Raw genomic sequence first — 20,473 nt, 5'->3', positions numbered from 1 at the left:
GCACACTAATGTGACAAGCAAGTGGTCACTAAAGTAGGGCCCTAAAGACACTGCAGTGTCCCCTTTTTGTCAGCCAGCCCACCCAGCAAAGTGTGGATCAGCAGTGAGGCAGAGCAGCTCTCCCAGGACCTGAGCACAGCAGTGCATTCCCCCACAGCTGTGTGCAGCTGCAGGGGTGCCCCAGGACAGCCAGGGACAGCTGCACCAAGCCCTCCCTGCCTCCAGTGGCTCTGGGGATGCATCCCAGGGGCTGGATGCTGAGGGAAAGAGCTGCCACCTGCTCAGCAAAATGCAACTGGAGGCAGTAAGTGCTGCCGCTTGGGTGTTTGCACACATTCGAGGAGGAGCTCAAAGAATAGCTGAGTTTGAGTCAAAAAGACAAGTTTGGGAATGTTGTGATTTCCACTGGCTGAGAAAGCACCCATTTCTTTCTTCTTTTCATTAAATATTATTCTTGAGTTCTGAAAAATAAACATTTACAATTTTTCACTGCACACTGTATTAAGTAGGTGTCTTATCTGTCTGATCACCAAAGGAAACAGACCTGGGCTTCTCAGTGACTTATGTAGAACTTCTCCATTTTGTGAGAAGTGCCTTGGAAACTAATAGAGGTCTTGTCATCCATGAGTTTTGCCACAGATAAGAAAGAGATGCAGCTGCCAAGTACCATGCTGGAAGGTAACATTCATAAACACAGAAAGACAGCTCAAAAGACTTTTTATTGTAAGTCCTAAAAACTTTGTTCAATCTACGGATGTTGCCTGACAGTTATAAAATACTTTTTTATGGTGGGTGTTTTTGTTTGGCTTTTTGGTGGGATTTTTTTTGCATAATTAAATGTTTCACTGTATAATACTACTCAAGTGGGAACTGTGGCAATAAAAGGTTTATGATGCCAAAGGATTTTCACAGCACGGATGCAGTCAGTTCCAAAAGGCTGTGAAAATAGAGACTCCTCCACAGTGCAATTTAGTTCAGCCTCTCTGTATGCTACAAGCATTACACAGAACATTAGCTTATAAATATTTGAGAAGGCCAGGTTGGATGGAGAAATATGTTGGCCCCATCAGCAGCCAGATGTGTTGTCCAGAAGCACAAGCCATTAGCAAATGCTCTTCAGCTCTTGGCACAGAGATTCCTTTCAACACCTAGGGAGCATTACACTGAGAGGATCCCAGCCTTCCATAACAAGTGTTTGCTTTGTCCTTGGCAAAAATGAACATGGTAACATTATGAGCCAAAAGCTCTTCAGGGAGCAGCTTCCCACCCCTTCAACCCCAACCAAGGTGTCTTTCAGCTGCCTTTGAAATGAGGCAAACAAGCAGATTACCACTAGCACTAAAGTGCTACTTTTTAATACTTCACTGCTCATCAGCTCTGGTCTGCTCCAAATGAAATATTAAGCCAAATAACTTAAACCATTGTGTGAACAGGACCAGGCTGGAGAGATGCTGTGCTGAATAAATGCATTTTAACATCCAAGAGTGATGGGAGGTGACTTGGGAGCATTAATACATTTGATTGTGACAGCTTGGCTGATAAGCAGTAACTCATTAACTGATGAATATTTGCCTTCCTGAAGTCCCATATCCCTTTCTTTCTGGCAGTTTTACAAATACTAACTTCAGTGCCTTGCCCTCAGTGTTGATGGAACATGCAAGGTTCCTGTAAGATCACAAGGATGGGTTTCCTTCACCAGTAGGCTGAGAAACTTGGTCACACAGAAGGAGAGATTTCAATCTGTCAGTGCCACTTCAGTCACAGTGGGTATGGCATTGCTTCCCTCTTCCTTTCCCTCTAACACTGCAGCTTCCAAACCTGCTGCTGTTCATCTGCCTGGGAGCACAGTCCAGGGATGAAGGAATTATCCCCAAATGCTGCTCATCCAACATGTAAGTCTAGCAAGTCAATGCTGCACCACAGCTAAGAATATTTTTTTCTTCAGGGGATGCTTTATCCTAGTCATTGGGCTTGGGAGAATTACAGCTGTGCCTGAAGAGTCTGTGCAGAGATATATTCATAGCTCTGGAGTGGATAATGCTGCCACAGTTACTAGCAAAGGAAGACTGAATCTCATAATTGTGAGAGGTTAGATTTGGTCTCTTCTGCTTTGACAGTTGTTGCATAATTTCAAAATTCAGTAATGCTGGGAGTTTATTCAGTCATACTGGGAGCACAACTTCCTGACTTTCTTCCTCAAAAAATTATGGAAAGAGGGTAAAAATTAAGAGCCACAATAAAATGCAGCATGTTGTTTCCTCCAGAACTTCTCTTAGATTGTCTGGACAAGCCTGAAGTCAGGTTCAATTATTCAATTCTTAGACAGTCTGTCATACCATGGAAATAAGCCATGACATAAAGATACATTTTTTTGGGTTTTTTTGTCTCCTCAGATATTCAATTTGATTAGCTCCAGCTATTAATTTCAACATTTATGCCACAAAAGTATTAAAAAACTGTGTTGCTTGATCTAAATCAAAACATAACCATGCTGTATCTCCTAAGAACAGCAGCATAAAAACATTTAAGATTTTTTTTGTGGTTTTTATGTTTTAAAAAGATGATGGTTATCAGCATATTTTCCAACAGCTGATATTTTAACTCCAGATGCCAGCAGCTCAGAGGTGTTGCTGACTGGGAGTCAGCAGTTCCTGCATTAGAATCTCTCACCCTGTGGTTAAAACACAGGAGCAAGGCTGTACTGAGCATGACAGTCTTCTCTGCTCTTCCATGCAAAAATTAGTAGAGAATCACAGATTAGTTTAGGCTGGAGAAGACCTTTAAGATCTTTGACAGCCCATGGGTCTGCCTGGCTGTTTTGCAAGTGCTGAAGGGGTTCTTCCCAAACTGAGCCAAGTTCTCAGAGCAGCCATGAGATGTCAGCACAGACCACTGCTTCTGTGCAAACCTTTCCAAGGAGAAAAGGTCCCTCAGCTGAGAGCATCCACGGTGATTTGTGCTGTAAAAAGTGTGATTGGCCCGCAGGATAAACTGGGAGCATCCCAAATTGGGTGTGACAGGGCTGCTGCAAAAAGGGAGGGCAAAGTTTGAGGGCTTAATTAGGGTTAAAGCTGATGTGTAAAGCAGAGGAGGTACTGCAGTAAAACAATGCCTTAGCAACAGGAAAAAGTGTAATTTTTGCAATTTAACTAGGAAGATTTTTGAGTGCTGTATAGGGGGGGTTTTAAGTCCTGTACAGGGGGGTTTGGGTTTTGTACATGGGGGTCAGAGGTTTTAAGATGGAGGGATCTGGGCCTGCCCTGTCCTCCCTCTTTCTTCTTCCTCACCTCCATGTTCTTGGTGATGTTGGCACTCACAGATTGGTTTAGAGTAGAAAAGCACCATTTAATATAGGTAATAGGCATTGGGGAAAAACTGTAACCATGTCACACATAATGTCCCATATAAAAGACAGCAGCAGCCCTGGGCAGAGAGGGAGAAGAAGCAGTCGGGGTCAGAGAGGATGTCAGGGTGTGTGTGTGCCTCTGCCTGAGCTCTGAGCAAACCACAGCAGCCCCAGAAGAAGATATTTTAGATAACTTGCAATAAACTGCCTTGAGACCAAACAACAGAGACTGCTGAGCCTTTCTTTGGAAGCTCGGGGTGGAGGAGAGACTTTTCCACCACACGGAGCCACCCCTGACCCAGGGTGAGCTCTGGCACAGGAGAAGACCTCGCTGGAGGAGCTCATGGTCCTTTGGGAGGGACCCCATGCTGGAGCAGGGGGAGAGTGTGACGAGTCCCCTCCCTGAGGAGGAAGATGCTTCACAAGCAACATGTGATGAGCAGACTGAACCCCCATCCTTTGTCCCACCATGCCATTCAGGGGACAGGAGGCAGAGGATTGTGTAAAGTTAAGCCTGGAAAGAAGGGAGGGGTGAGTAGAAGATGCTTTTAAGATTTAGGTTTATTTCTCATTCTCCTACTCCGATTAATAATAAATTAACCTAATTTCCTCAAGCTGAGTCTGTTTTGCCCATGACAGTAATTGGCAAGTGACTTATCCCTGCCCTTACCTGGTCCCAAACTCAGCAGATGTGTGTGCCCTGTGATAAAGGGTGTGATAGAGTGACTTTGGCACCCACAGGAACGATTGGCTGAGGATCAGTGGTAACAAAGCTGGGTTTCCTTGGACTGAAGCTCTGCCCAAAGCAGTTCTGTCCCCCTGGCCATCAGAGGTGGGACACAGGGACTGCTCTGCAGGAACAGCACAGGCACACACTGAATCCTTGTGATGCCACGGCTGCATTGCATTCACCAGCATGGCCTCTAAACATCTTATGTGGAATAAATATTTCCACATTTTTCACATCCAAGGATTCTTCTGACCTCCCCTGTCCTTCTCTGCCACCCCTCAAGAAGTCCTTAAAGGAGTGCCTGGTGCTGGGCAGGAGCTGTGAGCACTCTCAGGCAGTGCTGCTCTGCTCTGTGCATCTGTTTTTCTTCACTTTCGATGTGGCAAATTACCAATGAGTTTGCAATTCACCAGAAAGTAATGGGAGCAGTCTCTGTCCTCATCTCAGTAAAGTATTTTGGGGAAAACATAACAAAGAACATGGTATTAAATAAACATTAATTTCAGTAAGAGGAAGAAGTTGATAAGGTCATTTTTTCAAATTGCATAAAGTCCTTTCTAGAATGTTTCCTCTTCCCAGTATGATTTTTCAAAATGTTCAATGCTAATTTGACTATTCCAAACCATCTTTTGTTCTTTGTATTCAGAAAGAATTTCAGAGAAATTCAGGGGTTACGCAAACGTTCAGGAGCAGAAGATACTCTTTATTACCATTGTGCCAGTTATTGCAGGAAGCCAGAATGAGAAATTTAGGAGAGCCATGGAAATGAGAATTGCTCTAATTCAATAAGAGATTCATTGGCTTGCTAATTAGATTTGATCACTTGAGTATTTTATATTGCAGCTGTGTAAGTATCTTTCTAATACCTACCACATCTGACACAGGAACTTCAAAAACATTATAAAAACAGTAGAATAAATCTGCAGAAAAAGTTAAAGAAAAATAAATATCTTAGTTCTTTCATGTCTTGGCAAATAATTCCCACTCTGAGATGTCATTTTATTTAATTTTACAACACTCAAAACCACTTCAAAATAACATCTGTAATAAACATTCAAAAAATAACTCAGATGATATTTTACTGTTACAGCTTATATGAATTAATAACATCATACAAATTGCTTTATAAATTGTTTCACCAGCACCAAAACAGAGAATTACATTTTATATAATTCACTTAAGCACATGGAATTTTGACTACAAAGGATTTTTTCCTTACACTTCTTATAGAGCTGATTTGGTATGCTTTAACTTGTAAAATGACTCAATTACATGGTCCCAACATAAGGCAACATGGAAAATACCTGAAATCAATGTGGGAGCAACTAAGAATTATAAAATTATATTAGTTAGTCACAGAATTTCTACTGCTCAGGCTATCAGGATTTTAAACCCTATTTAATTCTAATAACACACAAGATCTGACAAGTAAGGCCTTAGCCCAGGATTCAGAAACTCTGGTTTCATGTCACCTTGGACAAGTTTTCTGGCTCAGTTCTCCATTCACAGCATGGCATTAAATGCTCCCTTCTATCTCCAAAGTCTGTCAGCTCTCAGGAGCTCCCTGCCACTATTTTTTCATAAAAGCATTGGTACTTTGGGACTAAGAGCTGAGCTTGGTCAGAGTGAATCTTTAACACAGGACACACTGGTAAAATTGTTCTGGTGTTTAACAGAGGTAGGTGAATGATGCCCTTTGTGCTGCTGGAGAATGTACAAGGGACAGAGGGTGCCTGACGCAGCTCCTGAGGCACAGTCCTGAACTGCAGAGTGCTGAGGCTCCAGAAATACATGATCTATCAGAAATGGAGTGGAGCTGTTATCACATTCAAATATCTATTCAGCACAGGAGCCAGGGGGAAATTCCTTCAGTAACATCTATGGGCACTGAAGAGAAAAATCTAGATTGCTTGGCACCCAAAATTAATTTCATGTGTCCTGCATGTTCAGTTTACTCAGGAGTTTCAGCACAAGATAAACATTCCAGCACAAAGCATGTGCACAAACTTCATCAAAAAGAAGCATCATAAAAACTGCAAAGTAAAAACTGGAAAATATATCAGATACATCTCCTGAATTGCAGAGTTGAAAAGGCAGCTAGTAATAAGCTGAAGGAGGGCAGTATGTAGCCTGATCATTGAGAGACTGGGGCTGTCTCCAGCAGTTAGAACATCTGGAAAACAGCTGTATCTTTCTCTTGCAGTGCACTGGAGAACTTCAGCATCACAGCCACTACCATCTGCTGGATTGCAGGATCCTGGAATGGTTTGGGTTGGAAAGGATGTGAAGTATCATCTAGTTCCAACCACCTGTCTAAAGACCCTGTCCAGCTCTCCTGGAGCCCCTTTAGGTGTTGAGAGGGGCTTTAAGGTCTCTCCAGAGCCTTTTCTTCTCCATGCTGAACCACCCCAGCTCTCTCAGTCCCTCTCCAGAGTCCTCTGAGAATCTTCATGGCCTCCTCTGCACTCACTGCAACAAGTCCACATCCTTTTAAGAGCTCTTGGGAGAAACCAAAATCTGGCCTGCAAGGTACTCTGAGGCACTCTGCTGAGACAGCAGAAAAGAGAAAAGAAAGCAAGAAATCTGCCTTGTTCTAAGCAACAAATGGAGATGTCTGATGAGCTGCCAGCTGAAATTATTCTGGAAATACAAACACTGCAATGCACTCTCTCCTAAGGACACCAGGGTTTCCTAATTGACAACACCTGGAATGTTTTACTGATTTACCAGTCTTTGTGTTTTACAGCCACCTGTGAGGAAAAAGGCTTACAGCAGCTGACAAGATACTCAGCCTTGCACTCTTATTGCCCCCAGTGACCAGATGGACCAAGTAATCCCAATTCCAGGCTCTGCAGGGCTCTGTTCTTGCAAAGGCACCTGTTGCTCATAAAGTCTGCTCACGCTGCCGTTTCAGACCCACCACTCTTGCTGCCAGCAGGAACACGGCCCCAGTGAGCACTTCTGCCACAAAGGAGATCCAGACCAGTGCCAGGGACCAGCCAAACCTGATATCGATTTCCACCAGGAGATCCTTGCTCCTCAGGAGGCAAACAGCTTCTTGGAAGGCAGCAGCTGAATATGCAATATAGACACTGATCCCTGTAAGGGTAACAAGAGCTGAAAAGAGAAACATGTTCAGCTACTTAGCAGCCACTGAAGAAACTAAAAACAATCAATTGGATATGTTCTTCGTAATCTAGCCAGGCCATATTTACAGATTATCTTTGAAATCTACCTGAGATTGGTTTCTTGGGCAATGAGGGTGAGAGGGAAGTAAAGGCAGGGTTACTTGTGTCCACTGAGAATAATGTGTTCCCACTGTTAAAGACTGAACCACAGCACCTGGCAGCAAGCCTCCCTCACAGAAATCGAGTCCTGTGTTTCACCGGTATCTAATGCAGGTGCATCTCTTTTCAGAACTGCATTGTAATGTTGCCTGATTCCTCACTGCTGAGCATTGTGGACAGTTATCTCCCTGTATGCAAGAAAGCCCACAGAGACACTGATTCTTGCATTTCAGGTCACTGCATGGAGGCTGTTTCCTGAGTATTGTCAGTTTTGAGTGTTTAATGTAAATTTGTTAGTCTTCAACTATTACCTCCCACCAAGTGCTCTGCTGCCGTGACTGCCCATCCCTTCCAAATACCTGAGTCAAAGACACCTTTGGGACAGACTACAAATAAATTAATAAGGGCACTCAAACAAGGAGCCAGATGCTTTCAGAATGGAAAGACTGTTCAAAAGGTAACAAATGTGAAGAATGGCACACCTGGAACAGGTACACACTGCATCCTGAGCCTGACATCCCTGTCAGTCAAAGGACAGGCACCGATGGAAATCACCCTTTACTGGATCAGCAGCAGAAAAGGCCCTGGATAAAAGGACTGCAGCCTAGGGAAGGTATGTACTAAACACTTTCAGGACAAAATAGTGGATTTGATTCTGAGAGAGAAAATTTTGATACAGCTTTCTGTTAAATTACAGTAAGTCCTGATGAGATGCCTTTTTGCCAGAAATATGTTTGATTAGCAGCAAACCAAGATAGAAGGGTATTGGGTTATCCATCAGTTCAAATTCATGCTCATAGTCCTGATTTTAACCATCATCTGATGCCTGTACCTTATTCTAGTCCTCAGCAAGGAGTGGGGGAAATTGCTTCATACATTTTGTCAGGAGAAATGGAAAAGACTGATTTGTTGACATTTTCAACAAGGTGCACTGAATTCTGTGCAAATTCTCTTAAAAAAAAAAAAAAAAAAAGAAACAGAAGCCTATAGGATGTTCTGACCAGTGGAACATACCAGTTCTGAGGGTTTAAAAAAACCCACATTTCTGGAATGGCATCTCCAAATATCTTTCTGCTGAGACAGAGCTACCTAATACTGAATTTTGTGAATTTGAGTGTCCTACAAAACTGTTCTGTGCACCCAGCCAGAGCAGGATGGGGGGTTGGTCTCAGCCAAAGACCACCCTGAGTCTGTTCATGTTTTCCTGCCCAGCTGCATGCCCAGAACCTCCTCAAGCCCTCTCCTGACAATCCTGTGTTTCCTTTCCCTCTTTGCAGCCCCAAACAGCTTAGAAAGGCGCCTGCTCCACTCCCCAGTGGGATAATCATGCTTGGCACTTGACAGCTTTTCATCTCTCACTGACTATTTGGAGCAGTTTCCCACCAGCCTTTTCAGTGAATGCAGCTTTCTGCTCTTCTGAGGAATTAGAACTTGCTCTTCTTTTTAGGAGACAATCATAATGGGGGGTGGTTGGTTGGTGTTAGAGCACTTCAGACTAAAAAGCTCAGTCAAGGCTTTGAGACAGCAGCATTTGCTTCCAGCAATCTCTTAGCATTTTCTTCTTAAAAATAGGACTGTATGAGCAGTTGATGAGAGCCAATTCTGAGGATCCCCTTTTCTGCTAGGAAAAATTTCCATTTTAAGTTACATTGTGAAATAGCACTGAAAATCTGTTTGAAACAGAAGATGCAGATTTAAACACAGTTTTCCTACTTTGACAGGATAGTTTTAGGTTTTTTAATTCATAAATAACTTTCTAAACACAGTGTGTTTGGATACAGCAGGAAAGAAAAATATAAAAGGAAGTGTAAAAGTATTTTACTAGCTTCAAATTGAAATGTTACACTCCAAATAAAATAACTTTTGGGGGTTTCCTTTTGTGACCCACAGTTTGGGGACACCACTCTAGATCAAAACTAGCAGTGCGGCTAAACCAGGAATTCCCTTTTCAGGAACTCAATGCAAATGCCTTTTTAAAAACTTCCGTTTTCTTAATAGCTGCAAAATCTGTGCAAGCCTACCATTTAGTAATTCCACGGTCACTTTTCCATCACCCCATTAGCCTGTCTGCAAAGATTTGTGCACCATGCTGAGAAGTTACTGAATCTTTTGTGTTAATGGGCACAGCAAACACAGATTGTTCCGAGGTGTCTCACTCCCCAAGGAGGGATATTTGCCTTTCCTAAGTATCTCTGTTCCTGAACCAGGGCCCCAGCAGACACCAGGTGAATGAACACCAGCATAATTTTGAAAGCAAATTCTTGCTTTTATTCCCTGGGAAACAAAGTGATGTTTCCCAGATACGAGCTCTTGTTATCTAAAACAGTTAGGCCAGGAGTTGGATTTAGTACCTCCAAAAAGGAAAAGCAGTCCCGTCATTAGCAGCAGTAGGTAGGCCCTGGCAAGAATACTGATGAATCCAGTCATTCCTCCAAAAATCATCAGTATCAGGCTGAGGGGCATCAGGATGACAAATGTTCCGTGCATATCTGAAGAAAAATGAAGAATGTTAATACTGGAATATTTTATTATGGTGTCAGTGGATGTACCAATAATTACTAAGTGCAGAGCCCCTGATCAGGATCAAAGCCTCATTCTGTGCTGCACAAACAAGAAACTGGGCAACCCCTTGGGTTTTCAGTGTAAATCAGCAGGACAAGCATATGGTATGGAGGTAAAGGTAACAAACAGAACAAACCCTCACAGGATTACAGCCTGTGATTCAAACAGACACCACAGATAGAGAGAGAGGATATATCTACACAGATACAGATGAGCAATCAAACTGTCCTCAGCTCCTGAGCCAGCTGGATATCAGGTGGTGCCCTGCATACCACGTAGGCACTGGCAACCTTAATGAGAAGTAGCCCTGTGATGTGAATCACACTGCTCTGCCTGGGAGGTGAGGCCCAGCCAAGCTTTGATTAAAGGTTTCTCTCCTGTCACGTGTCCTCTGCTGCACTGATATAACAAATTGCTGACCTTTTCCTTTGCTGCAGCTGACCATCAACTAGAGGTAAATTTTCCCATCCAGCTCTGGTTCTGTCTGTCACTGTTTTCTACAGCAGCTTCACTAAGTGCATTAACCTATCCTCCTTGCTTCCTCCCATGCTAAATGTTTTACATTAGTCTTTCTTGATCCCTATAACATTTTAATAGCTCTGTAAACAGAGGGTTGCTATGTATTTTTTCATATCACCCTGTTTTTTTTCCATCATAAACCATTATTGTGTCATTGTTCCCTTTGATGTAATCTATCCACAACATTCAACCCAACCTTACTTTAGAATAATAACCAAAAAAAAAGTAATTCCAGTATCAATTTTTTTCATCCCAAAGTAAAGTGCAGAGTAACTGTGAAAAGAAAATGTAAAATCCATATTCTGAAGAGGTGTAGGCTTCATTGTCTCTTTTAATTTCACAGAAGAACAATACACCATTAGCTTAGGAAAAGGAATCACTTAAGAGCTCACACTTGGTGTGTGATCAAATAATTTTTTCAAGTCACTGTATCTGCCCTTGGAATTGGAGCTACTGCATCTGCCACTGGCTCATCCTCAACAGTAGCATTACAAAATCAGACACAATTGTGTACATCTCTGTTCAGTTCCAGGGTTAGCCAGGGTCTGCATGGCATCAAGGCAGACACTGTTGATGTTGGTACTTGAGTAGAATGTAGTTTCCAGATATTGTTTTGCGTAGCACAGAACATGTTAACAAAAAAACAAAAACAAAAAAAAGTGGCAAATGACAAAGTTTTGGGAGGGGACAATTTTGGGAGTTTTTTCTGCTTCTGGTATTATATTTTCGTTTCCAGTCCCACATATGCTGACATCAGAACCAGCTGATGCTCAGAAATCATGAATTCAACATTCTGCATTGAAGAGAGCACTTCCCCTCTTTGACTCTAAAGCTGAGGATGCTCCCTGGGCCCTCCTTCAGCAAAACTGGCCACGGCTGCTTTCCTGGCCAACAAGCACAGACCTCAAGCAATTCTCAGTGCCAACAGCCAGATCAGTCCTCAGCTTCCTGGGAACAAGCCAGCATGTCAAATCTGCCTGCAAACCTCAGCTGAACTCCAAGATGAGACATAGCCATGGAACTTGGCTCAGGAGTTTCCCGTGGTGGTGGCTGGGGATGGGATGAGGCACAGGGTGACAGAAGAGAGATGGGGAACCCACTCAGTTCTCGTATTCCACAGAGGCAGCAGCAGCACAAGAGTGGTCTGCAGCCACATTTGAGCTTGCTGAGGGTTATTTGGTCTCATTTTGATTATTCCCCACCATTCTGACAACCATGTGTCATCTTAGCAGTAAAAGGTGAAAAAGCCTTGGGAGGATGCAGTTAACATTTGCAAAGTATAAAAGTAAGAACGGTGCAACTCTGTCCTCAGAGCTGGCCTTGCTGAGAGAGAACAAAGATCACCAAGTTCATGGCTGGCTCTCTGCCTTGTGACTTTCCAGGTGTCCCTCACCAGCCCAAGTCACTGCTGACAAACTCCACCTCAGGACAGCAGCACTAACTTGCCAATTCTGTGAATTTTCCTGTCATGGTGTGATTTCAGCTACTGCACCCTGAGTCAGGACATGTGTGGGTGAGCAAAACACACTCTGAATGGAACTTGAGGAAGGAAAGGGAAAAGAAAACCATACCAGAGCATCCTTGGGAGTTTCCTAGATTACATTAATCATCTGTGACAATTGCAGTATCAGAATAACTCTGATTTTATGCCCTCTTCAGTGAAAATATAGGGTTTAGGGATAGCTCAGCTGAAACCCAGAAACCTCACTGTGACAGAGCCTTACTTTTCCTACCCACAGCTGGGATCACACTTCTCATTAATCACTGGTAGCTTTTAAAAATCAAATATTTAGTGAATTCTATTTGGTTAAATAGTACTTTTCTAATCTCCGGTGTTCTAGTTCAATATCTAATACTCATTTGTACTATGAAATCTGAAACTGACTGGGAAACTTACTCTAAAATGCTGCCATGGAAACCACTCAGAAATCTGAATTCATGCCATCTGGCATATGATATTATGCCATTATATTCCTTGATTAGAGGAACAGAATTAGTTTATAGAACAAAATTACTTAAAATATCTTTACTGTGCTTCTGTCTTCAGTAATCATCTTTGAAAGAAGTTAAAACATTCATTTTGCAGTCATGTTAGTGTTTTTTTAGTTTCTGTTGAAATACACATTTATACATTATGTATAAACATATAACTGTCTTAACATTGATGAAATTGTTCTAGTACTGGAAAAAGAAAAAACACCCTAAGCATTTTGCACAAGAAGAGGCACGTGCACTTTGTTATAAAACAGAATTCAGTTTCCCATATCTATTTCTCAACACCTGAGTTCCCTATTACATGAAAGATCCAATGGTTTAATCTTGGAAATACTGAAACTAGCTCATAAACTTTTAAAAAACACTCCCTTTCTTTGAAGCAAAAAATAATCAAATTGCTTAATCGTGGTTACTGAAGTTTTACATTAGTTAGCCAAAGCTCTTTTACTAGAGCTCTGGCCAAATATCTGTAAAAATGACATCTGCAGTGTGTGTCCAGAACTGAGAATTTGGCAGGCATCTCTAAACTATCGCCCAACACAGTTGTTGAGGGGTTGTTTGTGAGAGAAATGTGTGGAATGGAATAGAAACACTGCGCAGTGTCAGAAGTAAGCAAGTGCAAGCCCAGCAGTTTTGTTAATCATCTCCTGTTAACATCCTGCAGCTTAATTGCTTCAAACTAACTTTGGATTTGTTTGCACAGCTTATAATAGCAAATAGTGCCTAGAAATCTGTAATATCACCTCATCAGAAATACTCCAAATGGCAGCAGCTCAGAAGAGCTTAATTAAGGGTCTGTTTGTGTTGCCCAGCAGTAACTACACAGCCAGTTAGAAAGACAAAAGCCTCCAGCTGAAACAGACTCCTGGCACTTGTCAAAACCGATGGGGCTGCTCCAGAAGGACTTGGCAAAGCCAAGAAGAAACAGTGCACACAGAAAGTCTGGCCTGCTTGCTAGGAAGAAAGTAAGGAAACAACTTACAAAACCAATGAACAACTGAAAGAACTTGTCTGTGGCTCAATGTGAGTCTTCTGGTCTTGGGCCACATGGATAGGAAGGCCTGGGTTTCCTGCTGTGCAACAGAGAAAAGGTGATGGAGGAGGATTGCTCACAGAGTTAGGGGTCTCCAGGATGATTAGCCAGGCTCTGGTCTGTGCATTACATCTTTGGGCTTCCTGCTTTTCTCAAAAAATCTCTGAGCTAAACAGGAAAACCAATTGCAGACAGCAGAAATAAAATTATGCTAGTCCTGGAGCAGGTGGCACTGACAAAATCTGCAGTAGCAGGAATGGGTAGAATGATGAATGTGAGCAATGCACTGTGGCTCACATGCTGTTGCTGGGGTACCAATGAATCTGAAAATGAGAATATTCATCAGAACTTGTCACTGGTTAGGCCTCAGTTATCCTGGATTTCTGTATATATTTGCTGTTGTATCTACAGCAAGTACTGGAGCAGATGTCCACTGGCACCTCTCTGAAGGAACAGTGCACTGTTGCTCAGAAACAGGTACACACCTAGCAGACCAGTTAAGCCAGAATTTCTGTGTGCATCATTTGGGTCTTATTTCACTTGGCCTCTGAAATGGCTCTTGCTCCAGCCCCAGCTGTTTCCTTCTGGGAGCTTAAAACCAAAAGAAAATTTGCAAAGAACTGTAAATCCTCAAGAAAAAATGTCACAGTGGCCAAAGAATAGAGCATTCTTTCTAGCATTATAAACTCCAACTCAGTAAAAATGGAGCGGGGTGAAGTGTGAAAGCAGCTGGTGCATGACTATTACAGGGTCCACATGCTGTGAGGAAATCCAAACAAGTTTATCTGTACTATTAAACCCATTTTGTTGAGGAAGAAACCAAGGCAGCTGTTACATTAAAACAACTGAGGTATCAGAGCTGCCTCTGCTGCAAAGATCATTTCCCTGCAGGAAGCATGAACTTGTCTGCAGCCTTGTGGTTCCAGTTACATTCGTGTCTAAAAAAGAAAAAATAAAAATACTCTGGGGAGAATACTTAAAACAGTGGTGCATGGGCAGCTGCACGCTCCAGTCTTGATTTTATAACAGGAAAAACAATATGAGTGGAAACCACATCCATTAAGTGTTCATTTCTGGATGGGTCAGAAATAGAGGAAAGCACTAAAAATGGACCTGTAAAAGGAAACCAATCACTGGCCATAATGTCCAAATCTCTGACAAAAAATCAGCAGAGGCTTAACCTTACCTTGGAGGTACCTTATGGAGATGGTTTATGTGTCACACAGACAAGTAAGAAAGAAAAGCTGTTCTTCTCACATTATTTTTCATAACTTCAGCCCAAGCTCTGCAGTGCTGGTGGGACCCTGCAGCAGCTCAAGTGCAAAGCTGAGATTCAAGAGAAATGGTGTGGTTTTGAATAGAAATATTTACAGTATTTTTCATTTTGCGAGGATTACACTGGTGCTGCCTTCAGCTAAATCTGTAATGGCATTTATTCTTTATTAATGACATAGGCTTTGATAAATGGAAAATATTTATATGACAAAAATGTCTAAGAGCAACTTTTCACCAGTATAACAAGTTGAGGTTTCTTGTTTGGGTTTCTCCTTTCTTTTAAGAAATTCTTTTAGAAAGCTCAAACTCTGGGGGAAAAGGTTTCAGCTGATTAAGCACTGCCATTCCTTCTACTCAGCAGCTTCCCTCTCTCTGTGTGTGCTCCTCAACATCTAGATCTGATTTTGGATGTTACATTTCTGCTACTGGAAAATGGAGAAGCTGCTCAGAATTCGATGCAGCTGCCTTTGAAGTCAGTGACATCCTTATTTTGTCATTTAGAGAGAGATAGATTCAGCTCATCATGAAAAATGTTGCTCTTGCTGCTTGTCTGCCATAGCTGGCACAGGAGAACACATGGCAAGGCAAAACATCAGGGGTGTCTTTGCTGACAAATTTAAATTCTAAGGGGAATTTTCAGAGGGCTATCTTTAATCCTAGTAGTCACCAAGAGACTCTAATAACTGTCTAAATTATAGAAAGTGATACTTTCATTTTATTCCTGTGTGAGCCAGAGGAAAGTGTACATCTCCAGTGAAAAAGAATTTTATTAATGCAGAAGTTTCAGAAAAGCTAGTGGTAGGCAGTCAAGTGGTATTTTTCTTCAGACAATGGCTGTTGTTTTAAACAAATAACCAGGCCATAGTGCAATCTGTAATAGGAAATTATTTTATCCATTTGAGGGGAGGGAGGGAATACACTGCATGTTCAGCTGTGGGGAGTGGTAAGAGAAGAAAGGGAAGGCTAATGAAGAGGAGAGAGTGTTTTTGTGTCCAATCCATTAGAGGAGCAGCTCCAGAGCACTGTGATGTGAAAATACATCACAGTCCCAGGCTTAGCAAGCCCTAGATTGATGGGCTGGGTAATATTGCTGCTAGCACAGGGTTTTAACTCATGTACCCAATTATTTTAATTTGCCAGGAGCTCAATTTGAAGTACACAATAAAGCTAAAAGGAATCTGCTGGGATGAATAGGGGAGGTATTGCAAATGTGGAGGAAGGGACCATGGAGGCTTTTCATTCCCTAATGAAGGGTTTGTCTTCTGGCAGTGGCCAGCACTTCTGTTTCCCCTTAGGCCCAGACTTTCTCCAATCTCTTTGCTATTTGTGTCTAGCTCAGACATGCCAGGAAGTGCATTCAAACTCTGGAGAATGAGGGATGTGACCAATGTGTTACTTAAGTGCCTACTTTAGGGGACAGTCCTTTGAAGTCTTTTTGGGAATAATCAGAAAGAAATAGGTTTGATGTTGCCAGAGCTCATGAAATTCAGTGCCAATCAAACAGTGAGAAATATGAGTGTACAGCTAGATGGAATGAGATTAATCCCACGTGACTGTGCCCCACAAACACCTTCCCAGGCACACGGATGGAAAAATATCATTTTTGTGAAGTAACCAATTAAAGCTGTGCAATTATCTTGTTTGCCACATATAACAGCAGATGAAGAATCTGCTGTAACTGCACTGCAATCCATGATCACAGAATTGCCCTCTAAAATTCTTGTTAAAATGTGTTGTAGATGAAGATGGTTTGCCATGATCTGCCTAAATATGATTCAGTGGCCAGTCAGAAACATTCAAGAGAGAAGAGTAAAGCTGATGTACAAGGTACTATCTCAGGACCTGATTAATCTAGATATCACTTAAAAAGATCTGTATTTCCTGGAAGGAAGAAGTACTGACATGGTACTTGCTATGTTCAGCTGCAACTGCTGAGGATCTGTAGCCTCACCACAATGAAACTGCATTGAAGCTGAGCAAAAAAATCAAAAAGTTAACTCAGTAGGGCATTCCAATCAAACATAGCAGGTAATTTCAATTGAAGAGAAATCAAAGATATTTGATTTCTTCTCTCATCACTTTTAGGCAGTCTATGCCTGTTTATAATAAAATATGCAAGTGTCTTTGCAGACTTGAAATCTTTTTCCAGGAACATGAAAACAGTGTTTGATGTGAAAGCGAGAGAAAAAAACTCTCCAAGGCCCTGAAGAGTCTGTAAACATAATTATTAATACAATTTTTATTCATATCCACTATTTTCTTACACTTCATGACTCACAAAGAGCCATCCTTTGTTTCCAAGCCAACATCATTTTTATAACCAAAAGAGTGCTGCTTTTTGGTTTGTTTTTTTTTTTATTTAACTGAAGACCTGCAATCTCTTACCTGAAAAAAATAACCTTTTGCAAATATGCACACAACTTTTGAAAAGCAAATTGTTTCGTCCTGAAATGTTGGACTATCACCAACATAACGGTGGAGATGCCAACACTTAAAACATGATCAGGCAGGCTCAGTTAAAGTGCTGAGCCCTCAAAGGCTCGAGTGATCCAGCAGACAATCCCTGATTTCAGACTCCACTGATTTCAGACCCATGGAGCAGCTGCAGCCTCTGTTTGGAGCCTGGAAGATGAAAGAAATGGCACTTCCTATTGGAAAGCACAGAGAGACATGCTGGGCTCTAAGTCCTGACCCTGCTGATGTGTTTATATGGCTGCTGGACCACCAGATGCTGCTCCAAGAAACTAAAGACCCTTTAAACCCCTCTGGAGCCCAGGGAATGGCTGGTTTTGAGAATGGTCCATTTTAAGAAACAGGACAAATAAATGTATTCTGCAGAGTCAGGAAGAAATAAAAAAATTGGAAAAAACCAACCCATACACAAAAGTGTGTGAGGAAAGTTTTATGCCAAATATATGATGCGAAGATGGTAAATCATCTTCTGGGAGATACTTGTAAGTATTTGAAAATGTTCCACTTGGACTTTTTGAAAACATCCTGGCACTGACAAATGAATCTAAAGAAAAATAAGAAAATATATTTGAAACCTAATGTTTTTGAACACAATGTTCTTCAAAGACTTTGAACACTGCTTTTGGTAATTGATTTATTTTCCTAAATTCTCCCATACTTAAGTCTTTTATCAATGCCAGGAATCCCACTGAAATGCTAGAAAAGTAGTTGTGTTTAAAATTAGTTTAAATGTGTTCTTAAGCATTTCAGTGATCAAACTCCTTTGAGGTGATTGTGAACACTTTTGCCCTTTATTTTTGGCAATTGTGTACCTTCCTGTGCCATTCCAGTCAGAGAGGTTGTGCTCCTGTGAAAGAAATTAGCTGAACTTGTCATCAAATAGATGGTTATTTCAACAGTAAATACACTTAAAGACCACAGCAGTGACAGATATTGTACAGAAACAGAGTCAAAACACTTTCTCAGTGACTTCTCCCTCTGAATCAGAAATGAGTCCTTGTAAGTGGCCAGGGAGGGAGGGGAGGATGAATGGAAATATAAAATAATATAAATGCTACTCACACAAAAGCTGTCTGTGTGAATCGGTGATGTTCGCATTTTCGTGCCAGAAGGGGTTTATCAGAGGGTAACATTCACTCCTCACTATTAGAAAAAGGGGGGGAAATACACTATTATATCTGTTTGCTACAGATATATTTGTTTCTTTGCATGTACATATAATTCATATAATACCAGCTGCTTCCAAAACAGCCACTCCTAGGTAGGGGAGGAAATGAGGGGATTTTCAGCGTGCAGCATCAGCTGCTCCCGTGGGGCCTGACCACTGGAGTCAACAGGGAAACATCAGCTCATTGCAACGGGAATGCAAAGAGCCAATTCCTGTAACCTGTTCCTTCTCCCTGCTCCTCTGGAAACAACATCCTTTCTTGCCTATGGCAAACATTACTTACTCCTGCCTTTTAAGAGTGGAATCAAAGCCAAAAGTTAAATGCCTAGCATATAAATTAACTACATGGGTAAAATCCTATATATTGATTTATAGGATTATCATAATCCTATATTATGATACATAATAATACTTATATTTAAATTAATTGCGTTGTTTAGGTAAATAAACTAGATAGTGTTTATGTTTTTATTTGTTATATTATTACTTATAATTTCAATGGCTTTAACCCAGAACTTTTGCCCCTTAATTTCCTGAGCCAAATGAAAAGACATCTCCTTCCTTCCAAACAGTTAACGCTTATTAGATTATCTTGAATTAAAAGTTAATGTAAAATCAGGTTACAGGAGCAGAAAATTCGCTCTCCCCATGTCTCCTTGGGCAAGTGACACGGGAGGTATTGACAGGGCACTGCCCGCGGGTCCGGGCATCTGGGCACGGCCGGGGAGCGCCCGTCCCTTGCAGCAGGTAGAGCCGGAGCTCCGCGGGCAGCGGGCACTGTCCCCGAGCCGGACCCCGCAGCCGGGCCGACCCCGCATCCCCATCCCCGCATCCCCATCCCCGCATCCCCACAGCCTAACCCCGCATCCCCGCATCCCCGCATCCCCACAGCCTGACCCTGCATCCCCGCGTCCCCACAGCCTGACCCTGCATCCCCATCCCCGCATCCCCGCGTCCCCACAGCCTGACCCCGCATCCCCACAGCCCCATCCCTGTGTCCTCACAGCCTGACCCCGCACCCCCATCCCCGTATCCCTGCATCCCCGCATGCCCACAGCCGGACGGACCCCGCATCCCCATCCCCGCATCCCCACAGCCTGACCCCGCAACCCCATCCCCGCATCCCCGCGTCCCCTCAGCCTGACCCTGCATGCCCACAGCCGGACGGACCCCGCACCCCCGCGCCCCGACCCGCGGGCGGAGCGCTCCGCTGCCCGGGCCCGCCGCCCGCGCACTCACCGCGGCAGGTCCGCCAGAGCCCCGAGTGCGAGCTGAGCGCGTCCGTGCCGTTCCGGGACGCCTCCAGCTTGGAGGCATCGATGATGTACCAGAAGTCGGTCGCGATGGCCACCACGAGGAAGATGAAGCTCAAAAGTCCCACCAGGGCCACGAAGAGGGAGAGCGCGCCCAAGTTAACCCTCATGGTGCCGCCGCCGCCGCGCCTCGCCCGGCCCCGCGGCCGCGCAGGTAGCGCGCCCCGCCCCGCGGGCGGACCGGGGACCCCGCGGCCGGCCCGGCCCGGCCCGGCCCCGCAGAGACCCCGCGGGGCCCCGGCCGCCGGGCCCGGGCCCGGGCGAGCCCCCGCCCGCGCTGCTCGCGGACGCGGACGGGCTGCCAAAAACACGGGCACGGGGATCCCGGCCGCTCCGGCAGCGGCGGGACGGGCTCGCCTCGGAGGGGAGAGAGCGCCCGCATTCCAAACACCGCCGATGTGAGCGGAGGAGGAAGCCGAAGGCGAGGTCTGGGGAGCAGAGACAGCGCTGGTGCTCCTGCAGCCTTTCTGGTATATTTACGAGAGATTCCCTCTTGTTCTGTGCCTTCCAGATGCCGACTTCAAAAGGCCAGTTCTAACCCAAATTAGGTTTCAAATTGAAAGGGGATGTGGGAGAAAGCAGTTGCGTGGCATTTACTACCTGGTGTAGTGATGTCTGTACCCTGCTCAGGATCATTTTCCTGTCCGAATGTCACCAATGGAGGGAAAGAGACAAGCTCCCTCTTCCAGAAACTATAGTTACAAAGGTGTTCATGTTAGGAGCCCTAAAGCCACACTTCACCCAGCCTCCTGCTCATATTCAGCCCGCTGAAA

The 20,473-nt window shown here is 43.5% G+C and overlaps 1 protein-coding gene across 1 annotated transcript; it reads right to left on the bottom strand.

Moving 5' to 3' along the window:
• Window positions 1–5,040: 5,040 nt before the first annotated feature.
• On the bottom strand, window positions 5,041–19,865 carry TMEM114 (transmembrane protein 114). The gene is made up of 4 exons (XM_021539918.3): window positions 19,627–19,865; window positions 18,282–18,362; window positions 9,715–9,852; window positions 5,041–7,193 (listed from the first exon to the last, which is right to left on the bottom strand). The coding sequence occupies exons 1-4, from the start codon at window positions 19,808–19,810 to the stop codon at window positions 6,961–6,963; spliced, it is 636 nt and encodes a 211-aa protein (XP_021395593.1). The 5' UTR covers window positions 19,811–19,865; the 3' UTR covers window positions 5,041–6,960.
• Window positions 19,866–20,473: the final 608 nt, after the last annotated feature.

Source organism: Lonchura striata, chromosome 14 (assembly GCF_050655825.1).
Source record: "Lonchura striata isolate lonStrDom1 chromosome 14, ASM5065582v1, whole genome shotgun sequence".
In the NCBI taxonomy this organism is placed as follows: domain Eukaryota; kingdom Metazoa; phylum Chordata; class Aves; order Passeriformes; family Estrildidae; genus Lonchura; species Lonchura striata.
The sequence above is the reverse complement of the archived record's forward strand: the minus strand, read 5'-3'. Positions and strand labels throughout refer to the sequence as shown.